Source organism: Bubalus kerabau, chromosome 10 (genome assembly GCF_029407905.1).
Source record: "Bubalus kerabau isolate K-KA32 ecotype Philippines breed swamp buffalo chromosome 10, PCC_UOA_SB_1v2, whole genome shotgun sequence".
In the NCBI taxonomy this organism is placed as follows: Eukaryota; Metazoa; Chordata; class Mammalia; order Artiodactyla; family Bovidae; genus Bubalus; species Bubalus kerabau.
Genome location: NC_073633.1, coordinates 94,178,080 through 94,199,504, shown reverse-complemented (window position 1 = coordinate 94,199,504; position 21,425 = coordinate 94,178,080). Strand labels below are relative to the sequence as shown.

The window sequence follows — 21,425 nt, the reverse complement described above, 5'->3', positions numbered from 1 at the left end:
GAGCACCTGGAAGGCTGCTTCATGCTCCAGAGATTTAATAACTCTTCAGAAAAGACAGGCCCCGCTTCCAGGCCGTGAGACCTCCCCTGGACACACCTGCCCTCGCCGGGCAGCCCCCGCCTGCAGCAGAGCGCGCTTGACTCACCTCATTGACGTCAATCTTGTTCTGCTCCATGTAGTGCCTGTCGTTGACCTGCCCGCCATCCACAAACTCCATCAGAAGCACTCGCTTGGTGGACAGCTCCCAGTAGATGCGGGGGACCTGGAGTGGGAGAGCGCAGGTCAGGAAGGGCTGGGAGGCTGGGGGCTCTGGGCAAGGGCTACAGATGGGCACGTGGGCCGGACATCAGCTCACACGCCTTCCAGGAACAGGAGGGAAGGCCCAGAGGGACCCCAGCAGAGACGGGCAGGGAAGGCAGGAAGCAGGCCGAGAAAGAAGAGCAGGCTGCTCCGCCTCCCCCAGCAAGGCCCCAGGCCTCCCCCAGGGACCCTCCTGCTTGGGGACCAGAGAATAAGTTCCCCGCCTTCCTCAGTGCCTTCCAGACACAATGAAGGGCACACACTAAAAGTGGGGCTTAGGGGAAGTACATGGAACCTCTCAGATCTGAGCCACAGTTGGGGTTAAAAGCTATTTCTCTCTCACCAGGCTTATTTCAGGCTCCTCATGTGAATATAAACACTCTGCCTCAGTTTCAACACCTGTACAATGGGTGTAATTATTATATACGTGAATGAATAAACTTTAACCAGGTGATAAATTTTTCAGTTAGGAAGTCCTGAGTTTTCTCATGACCATTCCCGGCAAGCCTTCTGTGGCAGACAGTGTGCTGAAGCCTAACCCAACACCTATCTCCAATCCTCCTCTTCCCCAGGAAAAATGAAATACTTTCCCTGCCTGCCTTGCAGTAGTTATGGCCATGTGACACAGTTCTGGCTTGTGAGTCACAAGCGGAGGTCTGCTAGAGGATGTGGGAAGGCTTTTACTTTCTTAACAAAAAGGGATGTTTATAAATATTGCAACTCTTCTTACCCTTGTCTTCCTACCTTGAGAGTGAAGTGATACCTGGAGCTGCAGCAGCTGTTTTATAACCATGAGGAAAATTATAAGAAAATCACAGAGATCCCAGTTCTGACACTGTCAGACCACTGAGACAATATCAACAGGCAACTGCGGCAAGTCTTCCTGTTATGTGAGGAAAATACATTCTTTTTGTTTAAAACACTCTAGATGGAGCTGTCAGTTATGTACAAACAAATGCATTCCTAACTGATATACTCTCTAATTCCCTCTGATTCTAAGGACACCCAATAACCAAAAAGATACTAGATTTCCCTAGAAGCAGCCAAGACATTGGGCTGTACCAAGAACTGCCGAGTTGCCATGTGAGTGAGTGACACCTATGAGTCCCACCGATGTCAGGAGGGAGGAAGGACCAGGCTTTCAGCACGCCACAATTCCCCAACAACTTCATGGGCTTATTTCAGTTACAGATAAAGAAGCAAGGGCAGCTAATTCAAGCAATTAGGGGGAATAAGGTCTTCCCTCATCCCAGCTCTCAAAGTTCACATAGCAGTAAGACAGCAGGCTTGAGCCAAGAAATTTTTTTTGCTCCCCGCTCTACTAATAACTGTTGTGTTTGAATCTAGCCACTTACATCCTCCATGCCTCGGTTTTTCTCATTGAAAAGGAGACTGTGGGACTTCCCTGGTGGTCCAGTGTTTAAAAGTCTGGGCTCCCAATGCAGGGGGGACAGGTTTGATCCTTGGTCAGGGAACTGAGATTCTGCATGCCCTGGGCATGGCCAAAATAAAAGAAAAAAAAGGAAGGAGACTCTTCCTGCTCCATCTCAATAAGGAGTTCTGGGGACAAAGGGGGCCGTACATACAGGAGAACCCTCTGGAACAAATTTCCTACTGAAACCAAGGCATCATTTTGTTTATTCCTTTCCTGCGGTTTTTGCCATTTATAAATCTAGACCAATGGAGAAATCTGGGGCCCTATGTCACTTTGAACTTAAAATTCGGTCTCGCTTGGCATTTTTTAAAAAGTCTCTTTAAAAATACGAGTACAAGTTTGCTGCTGCTGTTTGAAAGAAAGTGAAAGCAGCTCAGTCATGTCCAGTTCTTTGCAATCCCATGGACTGTAGCCTGCTAGGCTCCTCTGTCCATGGAATGCTGCAGGCAAGAATACTGGAGTGGGTTGCCATTCCCTTCTCCAGGGGATCTTCCCGACCCAGGGATCGAACCCAGGTCTCCCGCATTGCGGGCAGATTCTTTACCAGCTGAGCCACCAGGGAAGATGCTGTTTGAGGCTTCCAAGTAAAAGGGACATACTTGGGGGTTAAGTCTTTCCCCTGGTATGTCTGGGGCCGAAGCTTGACAGTGGGGTGCCTGGGGCTCTAGAGACTCGCTGTCAGACACCCCTCTGTGCCTGCCTGGAGCAACATGGAAAACAGCCATGCAAGAGCCAGAAATGCAAAGAGAAAACCCCAAGGCTGGAGACTGCCTGGGTTTTGGTCAGGGTTCTAAGTGTGCTAAGACCCCATCCCCTACCTTTCCCCCAGGTCTCCCTCCAAATGCAACCAACCCAGCCTCACAATAGAATGTGTGTCTGCGGAGGCACTGCTTAGCTCTGAAACAGCAGAGACAGCACCCACCCCCCACCCTCGCCAGAAAAAAAGCAAGGCAGAGGGGTTTGTCGTGGGAGCTCAGGGAGGACTGCAGTTGCCCCTCGATGGATGTAACACAGAAATGACTGCAAAATGCAAAAGTGCTTCCTGCTCAGTTAGGAGACACTTGGCCTGACGGGATATAAGATCAAGCGACTTGCCCCTAAATCAGCACGTGAGCAGGAGGGTTAAGGGGGACCAGGTGAAATTCACTTCACCCCAACACTCATGTTTCACCACCATTCCTTTCTCAGCTTTTTCCATCAAAGAAGGGAAAATGAAGGAGAAAAATTTTGAAAGAGGCAATAAGAACCACCCTGTCCCCTGCCCAAACAAAAATCAACCTGGGAGGCTCGCAGTCAAGGTGCCTGCTGACCCCAGAGGCAGGGTCACGCCCGGCCCTCAGGACCTCTGGGTCTGGGGGGTCTACCTCCTCACGGCAGGAGGGCCCACCCCTGTAGGCCCCGTCTTCCCCCCATACCAGAGCCAATCCTGACCCCAAGAAGGAGAACAGAGAGTAGGGAAAGTTCCAGCCCAAGACCTTGACCTCAGCCTCATTAACGGGCCCTGACCTGCGCTTCCTCTTTGTTCCGGTGCCTGGCAAGCACACCTGGGAAGGAAGGCCTGGCACGTCTGGGCCAGCACCCATCATCTGGGGCCACGGAGCTCCCCGAACCTGAGGCCAGTGGAGCAGGGCACAGGCCTGCAGTCAGATGGCCAGGCTGGAGCCCCAGCTCTGCCTCTGCCAAGCTGTGTGACTTGGGTAAGTTGCATAATCGCTCTGAGCAGCGGTTCCCTTGCCTGTAAAAGGCTGACGACAATTACAATGAAAGCAACGTTCCCTGCTTCCTACAGGCGTGGATGAGGTCCTGGTGCTCAGCAGCACAGCAGCCGCCATGCGACAGCCACAGAGAATTTCACAGGTGGTTCTGATACAGAACCAAGGCTGGGAGTTGATGCTACAGACAGTTCAGCATAACTCAGACTATTGTGATTGTTTTGTGAAAGTTGCTCAGTCGCTTCCAACTCTTTGCAACCCCCATGGACTATATAGTCCATGGAATTCTCCAGGCCAGAATACTGGAGTGGGTAGCCTTTCCCTTCTCCAGGGGAATCTTCCCAACCCAGGGATCGAACCCAGTTCTCCCGCCTTGCCAGTGGATTCTTTACCAGCTGAGCCACAAACTCAGATCTGCCCATCAATTATTCCAGAGGGACCAGAGCACAGTGGTTTAACAGGTGAGCTTGGGGCCAGGCTGCCTCTGCCCTTTCCCAGGAAGCTGTGTGACTTTGGATGAGTGGCTTCATCTCTCTGGGCCTCATCTTCCCCAAGGCTGACATGGAGTTAATAATGGCATTTCTCTTGTGGGGTTGTGTAAGGATTAAGGAGGAAATATACAGGGACTTCCCTGGTGGTCCAGTGCTTAAGATGCCACACTCCCAATGCAGGGCTCAGGGGTTCGATCCCTGGTTGGGGAACTAGGATCCCACGTGCTGCATCCCACAGCCGAAAAAGAGGGAACCAACGAGTAAACACATAAAGTACTTTAAAAAATGTCTAACACAGCCTAGCCATGTAAAAAAAAATTAACGGATACAGTATTAATAACTAGACATCAGTTCTTCTTAATCTTTGAGATCCTTAGAAAGCTATTTCACCAGAAGCATGCTCATCCGTGCAGGGTTTGCCCCCACTTTCGAGAGAGTCCCAGGCCCCTTGTGTGCTCAGTTGCTCAGTGGTGTTCCACTCTTTGCAACCCCATGCACTTGGCAATACCCACCAGGCTCCTCTGTCCATGGACTTCCCAAGCAAGAATACTGGAGCGGACTGCCATCTCCTCCTCCAGGAGATGTTCCTGACCCAGCACTAGAGAACCCTGGAGGGGCCCCTGCTCCAGAGACAACCCCCCACCAAGCCCCTCCTCCCCGTATACAGACTCGCTCCCATCCCTTGCAGTCCCAAACCCTGTGTTTTTAAGGCGTCTGCCTCTATCTTGGCCCAGCTGTCCCCAAGGTCAGTCGCAGACCTCACTGCCTGTCCTGTCGCCTCCCACACACTCTGATGCCAGATCCACAAACGCCCTGGTCTTGACCGTTCGGCCTGGCTGCCCCCTCACCTTGGCCCGGTCTCCCTGACGTGCATTTGCATTCAGTGCTTGTCTGAGGTGCGGCGATTTATAGCACAGGGCTGAGGTTATTAAACCCACTGGAAGAGGCCTCACACACCGAGAGGTAAACTCTGTGCTGAGGCTTAATTACGCACAGATGTTGTGATGGGGTGCCAGTGTGCAAAAGCAATCTATCTCCTGTTTGAAGAGCTGAACTGGGTGCGCGGCGCAAAATTTGCTTCCCACTTGTTATGTGTTTAGGCAAAATTAATTACTTGGGAGCCTTAATTCCACCAGTCTCTTAGGAATGGGGTGCAGGCTTGAGAAGCAGCAGGTCAAATCGTTACATTAATTATTCACCCATTTGGCATCCTCATTTCAAAAATTTGTGTTATTATTATTATTACATGTCTTGGTCTGACAGATGCTAGTTGGCCCCAGCCAGGGGACAATTTTGCTGTTTCCATGGGAACAGTGGAGGAGATGGTTCTGTTTGTCTGGCTCACAGTACTGGTGCCGAGGACCACCCCTGCTGGGTAAGAGGCAACAGAATGTCCTTAGACGAGCACCAGAGTTGAAGTCAGAAAATGCTGTTTGTACCCCAGCTCTTCTCCTCTAAGACTGCCATCTGTAAAATGGGATGATGGTTTTTGGAAGGACCTCGTGTCCCTGTGTCTGCCTAGTACTCAGAGCCACAGAAGAAACATTCAGTAACTTCTGCCTATCCGCTTGCACAATCAGCACTTCTTGGAAGCCCCCACTGAGCTCCTTATCTGGGCAGAATTAAATACTTCCTCTCGGGCACCCACAGAAACAGAGATCAGTCTCTGCCATAGTGCCAACAATCCGAACTACACAACCCACTGTGTGTGTGTCCCCCACCAAATGGGAAGTCTTCTCAGGCAGGAGCCAACCATCTCTGGCTTAATCTACACACCCCCAGATCCTAGCACCACCACAGGCTCAGGAAGTGCTCGATAAATGTGGAATAACGGAATGAAACAAAAGGAATAGGTAAGCAGAAGAGTCATTTAGACCCGACAACACAATGCTTATCAGTTAATATTATCACTTGTGTGAGAAAGCCAAGTTTTCATTGAATTGGGACCAGATCATCTGGATTTGTACCCACAAGAAGGTCTGCACACACAGTGGCATTTCCCTTGTAGGGCTGTGTAAGGACCAGCCCGTCAAGCAGGCTGGGAGCATCTTGCCAGACCCGATGCACTCAAAGAGCTGAACTTTGCCAGTGGCTACACCATCCACCAAATCAGTGTCTCAAGACGCCACACCGATCACCCGAGTTGTGGGTCTTCATCCCATGGACCAAGATTTAGGATTCTCAGGCAGCTAGTGTAGACACACCCTCCCCACCTCTGTTCATCAAACTGGAGAGTGTAAGTATAAACCACTGCCTCCGGCTTCTCAGGATGTCTTCAGAAGCCACGTGGACACTTCAGTCCCAAGCAGGAGACCTTCCAGTCCATGTGCTGAGACACCCTGCTCAGGAAGAGCCCCACTTGACCGTTTGCTCCAGAACTAGGACCCGGAGCCCTGTGCCCCATCTTCCCACAATCTCCAGGCCTCTCCAGCAGAAAAGCAGAGAATGGATCTCTTCCAAGAGTTGAAAGCCAAGCTCTCCGCATAGACACCAGAGGCTCCTGACCCCCGCATTGCTATGACGAAAGGGGTACCCCTGGTAAATGGGTCCAAGCCCCGCCACAAAACGTGTTGGAAGAGCAAGTGCAATGGGCTTGATCTGTCTCGTTCCAACCTCCATGGGACCTGTGGGGAACATCAGGACAGTCCTCCAAGACCAGCTCCAAGGCCGACTCCTCAGCAGAGCCTTCCCTGCCCTGCTCCGCCTGGAAGCCCCTTCTTCTGAATCCTTAAAGCAGGATCTCTCACTGAGCTGGGACTATGCGTCATTGGATGTTGTCTCCCATGGTAAGTGTCACCTATCATGTCAGCAGTTCCAGTAAATACCTGAAAACATGAATCTGTTCCAGTGTAATAGAGACGTGAGGGAACAATTTGATCATAACACAGATTTTACATTTGTTGATTGGTGCAGCACCATCCATGAGAAATACTCGGAAGTGCAGAAAACTTGGATCCGGCTGATCCAAACAGGAACACCCAAAGCAGGCACACAAACATCGCCATGTGTGTGATGGGTCACAGCCCCCAACAACTTCTGTTCAATTTCAGATGACCCCCACTACCACCTCTTCACAGTAACTCCCAAGCAGCAAATCTTCTGACGCCCATTTCTGCAAGCCCGTGTCCAGTAAAGTGCCATGTGTGCTGTGGTCTTCTGTATTTCTTAGCCATTTAACGTGTGCCAAAGTACGCTCGCATTTCATTAGGTTCCCATCTGCTTTTATTTTCTGGATCACTGGTGGCATTTTTGAGTGTTGTAAGCCTAACCCCCTTTTTGCCCATAAACCCTGTGGTTTCTGCTGTGCCATTCTGCAAACGGTGGCGATTTCTAGGACACGTGTTACAGACCTGTGTATTCAGTGAGCTGATGTAATCAAGTTTTAGGAAGCACGTCAGAGCACAGTAACGTTAGCTATCATCACCATCACCACCATCGTCAGTGTCTTCAACCCATGATTCATGGAGGCTGAGACCGTGGCTTACAGGCCCTCAGGAGGGCTCAGGGCCTTGCAATTGTAGACCATTCCGTAGACATCAGTTTGCTTGACAGGTCAACAGTCCCCTTTGGTAATTTGTAACTTAGACGTCAAGGGCTTGAACATGCATCACCAGGGACAAATCGGTCATCCTCCCTCACCCAAGAAGGAGACACCCACTGTGGGTCCTGCAAGGGGAGATGCTAAGGGCTGGGACCAGTCCTCTCCTGTACTCTTCTGCCCAACCACCAGGCCCCCACGGCCCTGCCTTCTTACCTTTAAGAAGTCAAAGTGCTTCAGCATTTGGGCCACTTTCTCAGCATTCCTTCCCTCATTGAGGAAATCCAACTCCAAAGGCAGGTTCTTCTTGGCTTCATCCACCAACCACATGAACTCAAACTCTGGAAACAGCTGCTTCACAGCCAGGACAAGCACCTGAAACCCACAAGCACCCCATCAGCCAGTCCATGACTCCCACCAAGGGCGGTCTAGTCCCTGTCCTCCTGCCTGGTCTGGGCGTTGACAAGTCCCCAGGCCTCCCCTGGAATAAGGATGGGTGGGAAAGTGGCCCCCTGGGGCCCATCTCTGTAATCCAAATCCTAGATATAAAAGCCCAACAACCACCAGCAGAAACCACTTCCATCCTTTGCTGGGTGTTCCCCACTTGCCCAGCACTAGGCAAGTGCTATTACTCACCTTATTCCTCCATTTAGTCTTCACAGAAACTCTAGGAGGTATACACTCTTTTCAGCCCCATATTACAGATGAAAAAAGTTTAGGCTCTCAGAGGTTATACGATTTTTTCTAAATGTGCCCAGCAAGGAAGCCCAGATTCAGAATTCTCCCTGGGTCTACTCAGCCCCAAAACCCTTGCTCTTAAACACATCACTGAACTACTGGCTTTGCAGCTCCTAGATTTGTGCTTCGTGGTCCTGTCGATAAAGGGCCATGGGAGGGGGCCCAGCTGTAACTGCATTCTATCTATTTCTTCAGCTGAGTGGTTGGTACCTGAGCATTTATAATATCTTTTATGCTTTTTGTACATCCAAAATATTTCATGATAAAAAATTATATCGGAATACGAAACCAAGGGTGGACATGACAAGAGGAGTAAGAGATAAGGGATTTGTCCACTCGGATGAAAAGCTTGGATTTCTAGCGATCTGGGCCCACTGTGGATTCTTGAGTCAGGATGTGATGAAAGAGGGAGTTTTAGAAGACTTATCTGGCATTTCAGTTGTCAGTTTAATGATGTGAAAGAAACATGACTGGCACAGAACCAGAGCCCAGAGATATCTGCAGGGCACAGCACAGCCCCTCTGTGGGCACGGACTCAGTTCTGAGGCTACCCCACCACCGGAGCTCTGGATCTGAGATAGTCTCACAAGTTCACAAACAATGGCTCTAGAGAGGCAAAGCAAGGGTAATGCTGGGGCCATGGGAAATGTTCCAGCATTGGGCTGGGGTGGGGCAGGAGGCAACTTTCCTGATCTCCTATAAACCCTCCTGTTGGTATTCAAAGTCGGGCCTGGGGAGAACCACTGACAGACTCTCATCTGTGATTCTTGGTATAGATTACGGTCCAAGTCCTCTGAGAATCCCCATCTCTGGCCCTGGTCAGAGCAGAAGGACAAGGAGCAAGAACTCAAGAACCATGGGCCTATTGGTACCAGGAGACCTTCCTCCAGTGTTAAGGAAATGTAATGCTTATGTAGCCCCCCAGATTCATATGTCAAGCCCTAACCTCAGGGAGACAGTGTCCGGAGGTGCAGTCTTTGGAAAGTAATTGGGCCTAGAAGAGACCATGAAGGTGAGGCCCACATGACAGGTTAGTGTCCTTATAAGGAGAGAGACCAAAGCTCCCTGCTTCCCTGCCAGGCAAGGTCACAGAGAGCAGGCAGCCATCTGTCTACAGCCAGGAAGAGGCTCCCCCTGGGAACAGAATCAACCAGCACCTCGAGCCTGGGCTTCCCAGCCTCCAGAACTGGGAGAAATAAGTGTCTGTGGTTTAAGCCTCCCAGTCAATGGTATTTTGTGGCAGCAGCCAAAGCTGACCAAAACACCATCCACTCCATCCAGAAGGCCTTGCTGGGTCCCGGTCACAAGCCTTACCTCCTGCTTTTGTTTGCCCTGGTCTCTGATATGATTCCAACACTGGATTAGGCACACACGGCACAGCAAAATAAATCCAGAGTAGGGCCATTAACTACAAGGCATTTACAGCTTTGTTTTTAAATCCTATGTCCGAGGCAATGTACCAGACGCCATTCTATAAGAATCATCACACAGGGTTATTATACTCAATTTCTCTCAAACCCTCTTTAATTACATTTGGCTGCAGTCTAATTTCTTTTAAGGCTTGTCTAGTCTTTCACGGGCTAGACCTGTGACCTTATGATAATCGATTTAGTTTATGTTTTGTTTCTTTTGGTGTCACATGAAACAAGAAGGGAGAGGTGGCAACAGCAAGGCCCTGACTGTGTCAGATCTGGGCACGTCTCGTCACCCTGCCCTCACCTGGCCCTTGGCTGCCACCCCAGGGGAGGCAGAGCTGGTACACAGCAAACAGAAGCACCTGCCCGGCCCAGGCCGAGGGTACAGCTGTCATCTGAGGCACCTGAACTCCAGTCTCTAGGCTCCAAGTTTCAAGCAAGAAGCCTCTTGTGTGCTTTGCATGCTGCATGCTAAGTCGCTCCAGTCGTGTCCGACTCTGCAACCCCATGGACTGTAGCCCACCAGGTTCCTCTGTCCATGGGATTGTCCAGGCAAGAATACTGGAGTGGGTTGCCATGGCCTCCTCCAGGGGATCTTCCCAATCCAGGGACTGAACCCGCATCTCTTATGTCTCCTGCATGGGCAGGTGGGTTCTTTGCCACTAGCACCATCTGGGAAGCCCTTGTGTGTTTTGCTCCAGCACAGGTTCCAGACCTTCCCATCCAGGAGGGACGAGGAAGGAGCCACAGTGAGTCTCACTCATCTTTTTCAGCCAAAATGTATTTACTGATCACCTTCTAGATAATGACGCTGGACCAGCTGTAGGTACACACAGAGACCCACATGTAGCCAAGTGGGGTCTATATCAGGCGATGAGGCTTCTGTGGCCACACACTACCTCCTCATTGCTGACCGTCTGGTCACTGTCATTTGTGAAATTTTAAATTATCATTAATATCCAAACAGCCCTGAAACGCACCTTAAAGATTTTTCTGTTATCAATCAATTATGTAATTAGTCCTTACTAATACTATTGGTTATTATTAATACTTTATATCATTAATCATAAAAGTAGTCAAAGGTTTTATTGGCTGATATTAATTGCTAATAAGTTAGTAAACTAATTCATAACCCCTGGGACTTGGCAGGACTCATAAAACTGGTTTCCAAACCATTCTGTGGTGGTTGGCAAGTCACTCCCTTGGTTACTCGAAAATGAGAGGCTCTGTTTGGATGGAAGTTAGTGGTTTGTAGTTTTAGAGGACGTCATCCCCTTTATAGGAAGTCACCGATTTGAAAATGTGATGCCAGCAATGAAGCCCAGAAAACACACATACTCCCATAATTTTGTACATAATTCGGGGGTTTATCACCCCTTGAACTTCAAAGGGAGGGTTGAGATCAGGTTAAGAGGCATCCGGTCCAAAGAAAAAAAGAGTCATCTGATCCAAATCTAAACCAGTTTGGGCTGCTGCCACTTTGGACTTTTCTGAGCTTGGGAAAAGAAAACGAAATTCCATTTCACCCTCTGTTTTAATTCAGTTCCCTTCTGAAGAGCCTGCCCCAAGTAGATTCTTTTACGTTTTTCTTTCTTGACAACAGATGCAATCAACTAAAATAAAACAGGTGTTGTTATCAATTTGACTTTTTGATTTTTCTCCCAAATTCATCTTCTCCATAAAATTCTTCCAACTGCCAGTGTCTTCACCAGTGCCTAGCAGTATTCAACACTCAGCAGATGTTTCCTGAATATTCATGGGAATGAATGAGTGAATAAATGAACATTCCAAAAGGCCTGCCTTCTCCCCAGAAATAGTTATCTGCTCACATGTGCATTACGCAGATAGATTACATCTGTACGCCTCGGAGACTTGGGTGGAAGAAGGGATTACCTCTGAATGTGGGGGAACCACAGTTTTGAAATGTCTGAGAATATTCTACTTCACTTGAAGCCTTGTTAATCAATCAGGGCATATTCAACAATTAATAGTTGAATAGATTATTCTCTCCTTCAAGGGAGAATAATGAAATCATTTTCCTACAGGACTATTGGCTCCCAGGAAGAAAACTAAATTATGGACCACACAGAAACATAATGGAAAAATTGAGAGTCACATAAAAGTTTGAAAATTAGTGATCGCTATATATGATAGCAAAAAAATGGGAATTATCATTATTCAGACACAAGCACCGCACCATGAGGCACTTGATATACATGCTCTCATTTCTTCCTCTTCTTGCCCATTTCACAGAGAAGGGAATTGGATCCAAGAGGTTAAAGCATTTCTCAAGGTCACATAGCTTGCAATTTCAAATGCAGGACTTGAACCCACTGTTTTTTCCCTTCCTTTCACTTCTTTCTTTACGCAGTCCTGTCTCAGGCAATACAGTATAGGACAATACAATAGAGAGCCTGAGATAAAGCATAAAAGGCGCTTGTAAACTGTAAAATGCAACTGCAATTCGAGTTACTGCTATCAACTTATTATATATTATAAAAGAAATAATGGTCCACGGGAAAACAGGACACTAAATAGAACGCCTGCATGGATCCGAGCTGGTAAAAATGGATGTTCGACAAGGATCGAAAATCAATTCAGAGTGATGTAAATAGCTTACCGTTCGTGGGGTTTATCTTTGTTCAGATAAGTTATTAAAGTGCAGACTGTTTAGAAAACAGAATTACAGGGTGAAGAGAAGTTTCCAAGGGATGATCTACATCTCTGGGGCTTTTAAAAATGTATTTAAAAAAATAAAATCAGCTGTTGGATTCTGTGCCAACACAAACATTACCTAGCCACCCACTGTTCAATCAACACACTCAGAAAAGAAACAAGATGACAGACAGCATGCACTGAAAATGTTGTTCAAAAAAAATCAAAAACATAACTGTCACAGGTCTTTATTTTTAGAGACTCTGGGTATGAGCCGGAGGCCTTCCAATGGTGGATGGGATTCTGGTGCTCAGATCTGAGCATCCCGCCCTAATGTTGCAGACCTTGGGGACAGGTGATACACGAAGGGCCTGGTCAGGAGTTAGATTCTTCAGGATAGAGCACGGGGCGTTCATTACCAAGTTCAGAAGCTTGAGAGGTAACAGGGTGTGATACAGGGTAGTGCTCTGGAAACCTGGGAATGGTGGTCTCAACACTGCCTCACAGGTCAGCTGAGTCCCACCCTGTTCTCAGACAGGAGAGTGGCAGTGATTCCCAGCCTGCTAAGTAAGCTCCTGGCTCTCGTGGGCAAGCAAGGACTGCTGCAAAGCCAGCCCGCCAGCAGACAGATAGACTCTGACTTGTCAGTTCACCCCGTGCTGCTGAATCATTGTTCCAATCTCTGGGCCCAATTAGTCTGGCTCCGGACAGCCACTCAAATCAATAAGAGTCACTGGCCGTGCATCGAGAAGTAGAGTTGCCCCAACTATTAAAGGGACAATGTCAGGTGATGATGACAAAGCTGAAAACACCCTTGGCTGTGCCTTTCTCTTTTGTGCAAAGTCACCGACACCATCAGCTTCATCACCATTTGCTGAGAGTCGGTCTCTGATTCTCTGGCACCAGTCAGCAGCTCTCTCCAGGACTGTCTCCTTCCCCAGGAGAAGGCCCAGGTTCACAGGAGACACTGAACACCAGGGTGGCACATGCTCCTGGGTGCCAACCCACACACCATGCATTTCCCCATCTTTCTGGCCAAAAGAACCTCTATTTTGTGCATGTTTCATGTCCTTCAAGGAAGGAAGACCTTAGCCTGAAATGGTGAATCACAATCGGTCTGAGGCAGTCACAGTGGTCCCAACCCTCTTGCCAAGACTGCTTCAGGCTTGGGCAAGTAGGCCTGCTTCTGGCCAATGAGTACTGAAAGAAATTCTACTGAATGGCTATTCTTTAATATGAGGAAAGACACTGGTAATGGCAGGAACCCTGCAGCTGTTTGAGGGCCATGAGGAGCACTACCTTAGAAGGACAAGCCAGGAAGCTGAGCTGGCAGAGTGGAAGACATAAAGAACTTAGGTCCTTAAAAACCTCAGTGAAGTGCTGGATTAGTCAACCCTGAAACAGCTGACCCTACTTGTAGATGTCTTGAAATGTGAGATAATATAGGTTACTATTGACCACTGTCAGTTGGATTTCCTGATACACGCAGCTAAAAGCATTCTAACTGATACAGCCAGTAGTCCCCACCTCCTTATTCTCAAAAGTTTTACTCTTGTAAACCTCTATCCTTACAGCAGATATGTGTTTGGATTTACAAGCCCACTTCGTAAACTGCAAATATCCAGAAGTTAAGCCTATGAGCCACTCTCCCCTTAGTATGAACTACTTTACCCAAATTTTCCTCCTCTCAAGACAAGGCCGGGACCAAACACAGGGCTGAAGAGGAGATAGAGACAATAGTGGGCAGTGGGAGAGAAGTCCGAGGGCACACAACACCTGGAATTAGCAAGAAAAGAAACACCAGAAGGCTCTGCAGAAAAGCGGCTTTGTCTCCCCTCTATCTCCAAGTTTCTGGCAGGTATGACAGTCCTAACGCCTCTCAGAAATCATTCTTTCCCACCAAGCACACCCAAACATATATCATCACTAAAATCAAGGCACCATGTAGGTCTGGGCTTAATTTAGGTCTGAAAAAAAAAAGTCATGCTCATTTCAGATATAAAACAAAATGAGCTTTCCAGTTGGCGCTTCTTGGTTGTAAACCAGAGAAGGGTGACCAAGTTAAGGCTTTTCCCACCAGAGGCCAAGTGCAATGAGAAGGCAGTACCACTCTGCGCTGCTGCTGCTGCTGCTGGCGGTCCACAGAAGACCTCAGGCCTCATTTCCAGCTTCTCTCCTGCAGGCGGTGAGTGCGGGTCTCCGGTCCGCCTTGAGATCCCAGCCCCAGCCACTGCAAGGGAGCCGCTACTCTGTATTCAGCACATGGCCACACGGCTGGTGATTTCAAGAAAAGCATCTGATGCTTATCTCAGGGAGGAAGGTGCCAAATCTTCACCACCGCTATTGTTGCGGTTGACCTTACGGCCACCGTTACTTAGGGAGGGGAGAGGCTCTGGGCAGAGGAGAGATGTCAGCTGTCCTCCCAGCTCCCGTGGGCCCTGTTGGTACCACCAGGCAGAGACAGGTTCCAGCCCAACTCAGGTGTGGCCATGGGGTTCCAGGAACACCCAGGGACCCTCCAAGACTGGCAGTGGGCTTCCATCTGTGGCTGCTCCATACCACAGACTGATGCTTCAGAAAACCCAGGTTTTCAGGTGGATGCCCAGTGCCACTCAGCAGCCCTGCTCCTGGGTCCCGGTCAGCATCCTTCTCCAGTGCACCCGGCAGGATTCCAAACCTTCATCCCCCTCAAGCCTCCATGCCACCTCCTACCCCCTCCTTCTTAGCAGATGGTCTTACCTCCCACTTCAGAGGAAAAAATAGACGCTATCAGGCTGGTACAACTCAGCTGCCCACTGTCCCTGCCTTCCCCCTCTGCCCCACTCACTCATCTGGACCCAGCCTCAAGAACAAAGCTCTAGCCCCAGAACAAAGTCTGCCAAAGCCTCACGCTTCCGCCTGTGTCCTTGGGGCCCAGTCCCTCCAGGCATCTCCTGCACCAGCTCTATCAGTTACTGCTCTCCCCTGAATCTCTAAGCCCCCAACTCCGCTGCCCCTTCCTCATCAGCGACAGCCTCCACAAGACCCCCACCTAATCCTGTGCTTAGATCTAACCACTACCCTCACTGTCCCCCACCATCCAAGGCCAAACATGGAAAGGGTAGTCTCCATTAACCGTCTCTGCTCCCTGAGTCCTCAATTCTCTTTCACCCCCACTCACCCCATCATTCCTGTTCTTCCCCAAAAACTCTAAGTCACCAAATCAAACATACTCTTTTCAGAGCTTTACTAATTTACATTCCACTTGGCAATATCAACTAATTCTGACAGACTCTGTTTACCAAAACGACTGCAACAATGTCTCCCACTCTAGTGCTCTTCTGGAACCATGCCATTCCCCCATCGAGAGGCAGAGTCTATTTCACTGCCCCTTAAGCCTAGGGTCAATCTAGTCAAGGCTATGGTTTTTCCAGTAGTCATGTATGGATGTGGGAGTTGGACTATAAAGAAAGCTGAGTGCCGAAGAATCGATGCTTTTGAACTGTGGTGTTGGAGAAGACTCTGGAGAGCCCCTTGGACTGCAAGGAGATCCAACCAGTCCATCCTAAAGGAGATCAGTCCTGAGTGTTCATTGGAAGGACTGATGCTGAAGCTGAAACTCCAATACTTTGGCCACCTAATGCGAAGAGCTGACTCGTTTGAAAAGACCCTGATGCTGGGAAAGATTGGGGGCAAGAGGAGAAGGGGACAGAGGATGAGTTGGCTGGATGGCATCAGTGACTCAATGGACATGAGTTTGAGTAAACTCCGGGAGTTGGTGAGGGACAGGGAGGCCTGGCGTGCTGCAGTCCATGGGGTTGCAAAGAGTCAGACACAACTAAGCGACTGAACTGAACTGGACAAAGCCTAGGGGGCCACTGTGACTCTCGCTCTTACCAATAAAGGAAGGAAGAAGTAATCTACATGACTGCCACACCCAGGTCATGAAACCATGATGAACATTCAGTCTTATGCTCTTGGGACGCTTACTCTTAGAACCCAGCCGCCAGGACTGCGAGGAAGCCTGTGCAGCCTTGGAGAGGCTTCCACGGAGAAGACGTGAGGCCCTGAACCCACAGCTCCAGCTGGGACCCCAGCCAACAGCCAGAACCCACTTGCCAGCCATGTGAATGGGTCCTCCAGCTCCCCACCTGTAACCACTTAGAACTGAGATGCGTCTATCATGCCCTGCACAGACTGCAGTCAGGAGCATAGTACTCGACTGGGGTTTTAAGCCCCTCCCTTTTGAGGTGGTTCAATGTGCAGACTAGCAGTTGCATCAGTTAGGATGCTAGATAGCGGACAGAGCTCTCTTCTGACACTGTTTTTGCTGAATGCAGATGCTCAGTCCTGGTTCTCCTCTAATCCCTCTGACCATGCCTCTTTAGTTCCCTCAGAAACTCACCCTCCTGGGTACAGTCCCCATATGATAATGTTCCTCACGGTTCTGTCTCTGCCCTCTCCCTTTTGTTTTATTCTATGTAGCTTTTCTAATGGAGAAGGCAATGGCAACCCACTCCGGTACTCTTGCCTGGAAAATCCCATGGGTGGAGGAGCCTGGTAGGCTGCAGCCCATGGGGTTGCTAAGAATCGGACATGACTGGGCGACTTCACTTTCACTTTTCACCTTCATGCATTGGAGAAGGAAATGGCAACCCACTCCAGTGTTCTTGCCTGGAGAGTCCCAGTGACGGTGGAGCCTGGTAGGCTGCCATCTATGGGGTCACGCAGAGTCGGACACGACTGAAGCGACTTAGCAGCAGCAGGAGCAGCGGCAGCTTTTCTAAGCAATCTCAACTACTCCCCCGGATCCAGCTCCCATGAGTCTCCTTGCTGATAAATCCAGAAACCTGTATTCCCAGCCTGAATTATAGATGGGCTTCCCAGGTGGCTCAGTGCTAAAGAATTTGCCAAGCAGGAGATGGCGGGCTCGGAAAGATTCTCGGGAAGAACTTCCTGGGTTGGGAAGATCCCCTACTCCAGGATTCTTGCCTGGGAAATCCCACGGACAGAGGAGCCTTTTGGGCTATATAGTCCATGGGGTCGCAAACAGTCCGACGTGACTTTAGTGACTAAACAACAAGAGAGATCCAGACAGCAATGTCTTATAGTACATGGTCGCTCCATCACCCACTCCGTTTGTTCTGACATCCATGCCACCCCCTTATCTCACAAGAAAGTACATTCCCCAGGCTCCCTTGCCAACCAGCTTCCAGCTAGGTTTGGTGGCATACAGGGGGACAGGAGGAGGTGAAACACCCACCACCTCAAACAGCATCTGTGGCTCCAATACCACGTGGCGGACCCTATGTCCATGACCCACTCCCCTCAGGTGGCCCCAGCACCTGGGATCCAGGGAACCACCTCTTCTTGTCCCTCCTCTATAAGGGTGGCAATGGCTTCCTGCTTTGGGTGACCATCTCACCATCCCATTTGGCTTCTCAACGATTCCATCCCCGGTGAACCGCTTGTTCTGTTTTAAACTCCCTCTGACATGCCTAGAACAATTTATTTTTCCCCAAATGCACCCAGACTGATACACATGGTTAAAGGCCCCCAGGTTTAATCACGGAAGCCAGAAACATACGATTTGTTTTCATTCTGATCCACACCGGTAGCTTCCCTCAATCCACGTAAACCAAGCTGGTCACAAAGTCCTGACGCTCCCACCCCATGAATCCACGTCTCTCCTCCGCCCCCATGACGCTGCCTTGGTTCACACCACTGCTCTCTCAGAGCGGTGCAGCAGCCCCTCAGTTGGTCTCCCTGGCTGCAGTCTTCCTGCCTCCCCCAAACATCCTCCAGACTGTTAACACACTTTTATTTCTAAGGCACGTCTGATCACGATGTTTCCCTGATTAAAATTCTTAAATGGTTCCCCACTGACTGCAGGAGAAAATCAGATCTGCTCGGTTCCCCAGTAAATACATACTTACTGTGTGCTCCACCCTGTACCTGAGCCTGGAACCCAAGGACCTCTGTGTTCCGTCCTGCCTACCTTCCCAGCTTCGCCTGCACCCACGCCCAGCTCGAACCATCTAAACCAGCTGACACTCTCCACGTGCACCCTGCTCCCCTAAGACTCGAGACCTTCAGCTGGGTCACCCTTCTGCTGTCCAGCAGTCTCGTGGGCGCCTTGGTGAAACCCCTCTCATGCCCCCGTCAGTCCAGGCTCCACGGCACCTTGCCAACACCCCTTAGATGGAGCTCACAGTCGAGGACTGTTTGTGTTCAGGTCTCCACTAAACGGGGGGGTGGGCTCTCCGAGGATGAAGAGACAGGTCACTCACTCGTGTGTCCTATGCACCTATCAGGTTTAGTCAGAGAGCTGAAAGAATAAACTAAGTGTCCAACGTGAGGACAGGGAACCAAGGAAACGGAAAGGAAGCAGGGGAACATGCTGGCAGGGTTAGCAGACTGAGGACCTCCCCTGGGGCTGCTGGCTATGGCCCAAGCCTTGGCCACTCTCCCTTTCCCCTTGCTCGAGGCAGGGAGCTAGAGAAGTCCAGAAGCACAGGATCCACTAGAGCTGTCTCAGGGCCACTTTAGGGCACGCGCATTTGCTCGTGCAGATCAAATATCAGGGAAGCAAAGGAGCGCTCTGCATAAACATTTCTATGTGATCTCCATGTCATGTTCAAACTCCTTGGCTTACCACATGCTCCCATTCATTATAATGGACCAGATTAGGATGTAGCCTTTTCTACCCCCAAGGAAATCACCTATTTGGGTCACCTCATCTCTACAATACACCACTCCCCCGCCACAAGTTCTCCTTGGCCCCAGCAGTTGCCCACGTGTTCCGAGACCATCCACAGACAATTCCCAGGAATGAATCAAAACAATTCCCAGGAATGAATCAAAAATCGGCCAACCCAGCCATGGGTCCCCGGGTCACAGCGCTGTCATGACATCTTTGTGATCTCAAGCTCTCCTCTCTCGCTCTGTGATTCAGAGGCCCACACTCCAGCCCATAGGCCTTCCACCAGTTTCACTGAGACTGCCCAGATCCCAGGGAAACATAGAATGAGGATGAAGGGAGGGGAGGAGGAAGACTCTCACCTCCATCAGAAGAATGTCCTTTGAGCTCTGAGCCTGCACCTTCGGGTGCTGGACCTTCACGGCCACCGTCCGCCCATCACGCAGCACAGCCTTGTGGACCTGGGCCAGGGAGGCTGCTCCCAGAGGGGTGTCGTCAAAGCTCAGGAACAAATCATGAATCTGTCAAGAGAGGAGAAGAGAGGACAGGGCAGTTACGAGGACTCAACTCACTTAGAGGGGTGGGGGGAGGATGGCCCAGGGCCTCTGCCGGCGGTGGCGAATGCCTCCATGACAGACTTCTCCTCTCTCAGCTGCTTTGCCTGGGTCCTTTGCAGCCATGGAAATCCACACACACCTGTCCTCACTCAGGAAGTGAGACAGAAAACACATGTGGAGGACGTGACTCACCTGTGCTTGGAAACCCAGCGCATCTCCACTTAAAGCCAAAAAAGTGCCATCTAGAATGTCCAAGATTATGCATCATCCATCCATTTAATCACCTACCATTGGGCCTCCAGGGGCTTCCCTGGTGGCTCAAACAGTAAAGAATCTGCCTGCAAGGCAGAAGACCCAGGTTCGATCCCTGGGTCAGGAAGATCCCCTGGAGAAGGGAATGGCCACCCATCCCAGTATTCTTGCCTGGAGAATCCCATGGACAGAGGAGCCTGGTGGACTATCGTCCATGGGGTTGCAAAGAGTCAGACATGACTAAGCAATGAACACTCGCACCACACGTGCCTCCAAGGCTCTCACATATGGATACACTCAAAAGTTAACAGAACCTGGGCCAGGGCAGCTCAAGACAGGGCATCAGATGGAAGATGTTTCAACCCTGCCAACTTGGAAAGCTCAAGGACACGTGGGCTGCAGGCTCCAAACCCAGCAATGACCACTTGTTGCTGCCTGAGCCTCGACGTGGGTCCCTGAGTTCACTCCTGACTTGGCCCCCTGGCAGAGCTCCCAGGCTGCAGACCAGAGCTGGGCTTTTGGTCTTCACCGGTGATGCCATGCTAGGAGTCCTGGGCAATCCCCATCCTCTGTGCCTCACTTGCTCTACGAATCAGACCGTATACCCGATGCTCTTTCATCTCCTCTTCCCTTCTTCCTGGACTTCCCTGGTGGCTCAGACGGTAAAGCGTCTGCCTACAATGTGGGAGACCCGGGTTCAATCCCTAGGTCAGGAAGATCTCCTGGAGAAGGAAATGGCAACCCACTCCAATGTTCTTGCCTGGAAAATCCCATGGACGGAGGAGCCTGGTAGGCTTACAGTTCATGGGGTTTCAAAGAGTTAGACAGGACTAAGCAACTTCACTATCCCTTCTTCCCTCCCCCTGCTTCCTTCTTAGAAATGCCATCCCAGTTCTGAAAGAAAAGGTCTTTCTGACTTGAGTGGTTGGTTATCAGCTAAACAGTCTAGATAGGAATACTCTCCCAGATAGGAAGGAGGGCCCCAAAAGCCTCTTGCAGAATTTCCCCAGGGCAGAAATCTTCGTCCCCTCCATTTCTTGAGTCCCCTGGATAGCCTCACAATTCTGGAAAAGCCAGACATTCACACACACACATACACACACCCCTGTGTGTACGTCTCAACACCTCCTTCTCACACCAGGCTCTCATGCTGAGGTTGGTGCAGCCCCCGGCCCCCACTGCCTTGCTTTGTCCCCCTTCTGCAGTGGCCACTCCACGCTGCCCCGCAGCCCTCACCTCTCCCTGGACTTCGGAGGTTCACAGGACCCACGGCCTCCCCCACCCCATCCCTTTGTTTGCTAGGCCGCACCATCACGCTGCTAATCTCCTCTCATAAATCACTCCCTCCAGCCCTGTCATCATTTTTGTAGCTTTCACTGACTCCATGCCATTTGTCAATATCCTGCAGGGGCCAAAGGTCCAGGCAAACGCAGGAGGGGCCTCCCCTCTTCTGTCACGGGCAATGCGTCCAGACTGGCTTCCCGTCCTCCTCCTTCCTCATTTTGTACCTCTCCTTAGCACCCCCTTCCCCAACCACGCAACCTGTCTTTTTCCCTCCCTCATGAGTTCTGGGCTCCCTGAGGGCCAGTTCCTTCCCACATCATCACCCTGAATCACCTGGGGTCTCTCCACACAAGAACCCGTTATCCTGGG

General features: G+C 50.2%; 1 protein-coding gene across 3 annotated transcripts in view; it reads right to left on the bottom strand.

Annotated features, from left to right (window-relative positions):
* Positions 1 to 21,425, bottom strand: part of ADCK1 (aarF domain containing kinase 1) — a 129,740-nt gene that overhangs the window by 23,794 nt on the left and 84,521 nt on the right. For all 3 annotated transcript variants that reach the window (XM_055538772.1, XM_055538770.1, XM_055538773.1), the window contains 3 exons: positions 19,326 to 19,484; positions 7,693 to 7,851; positions 146 to 262 (listed from right to left, as the gene is read on the bottom strand). In XM_055538772.1, coding sequence (XP_055394747.1) covers positions 146 to 262; positions 7,693 to 7,851; positions 19,326 to 19,484 — 435 coding nt within the window. The remainder of the gene's footprint in view (positions 1 to 145; positions 263 to 7,692; positions 7,852 to 19,325; positions 19,485 to 21,425) is intronic.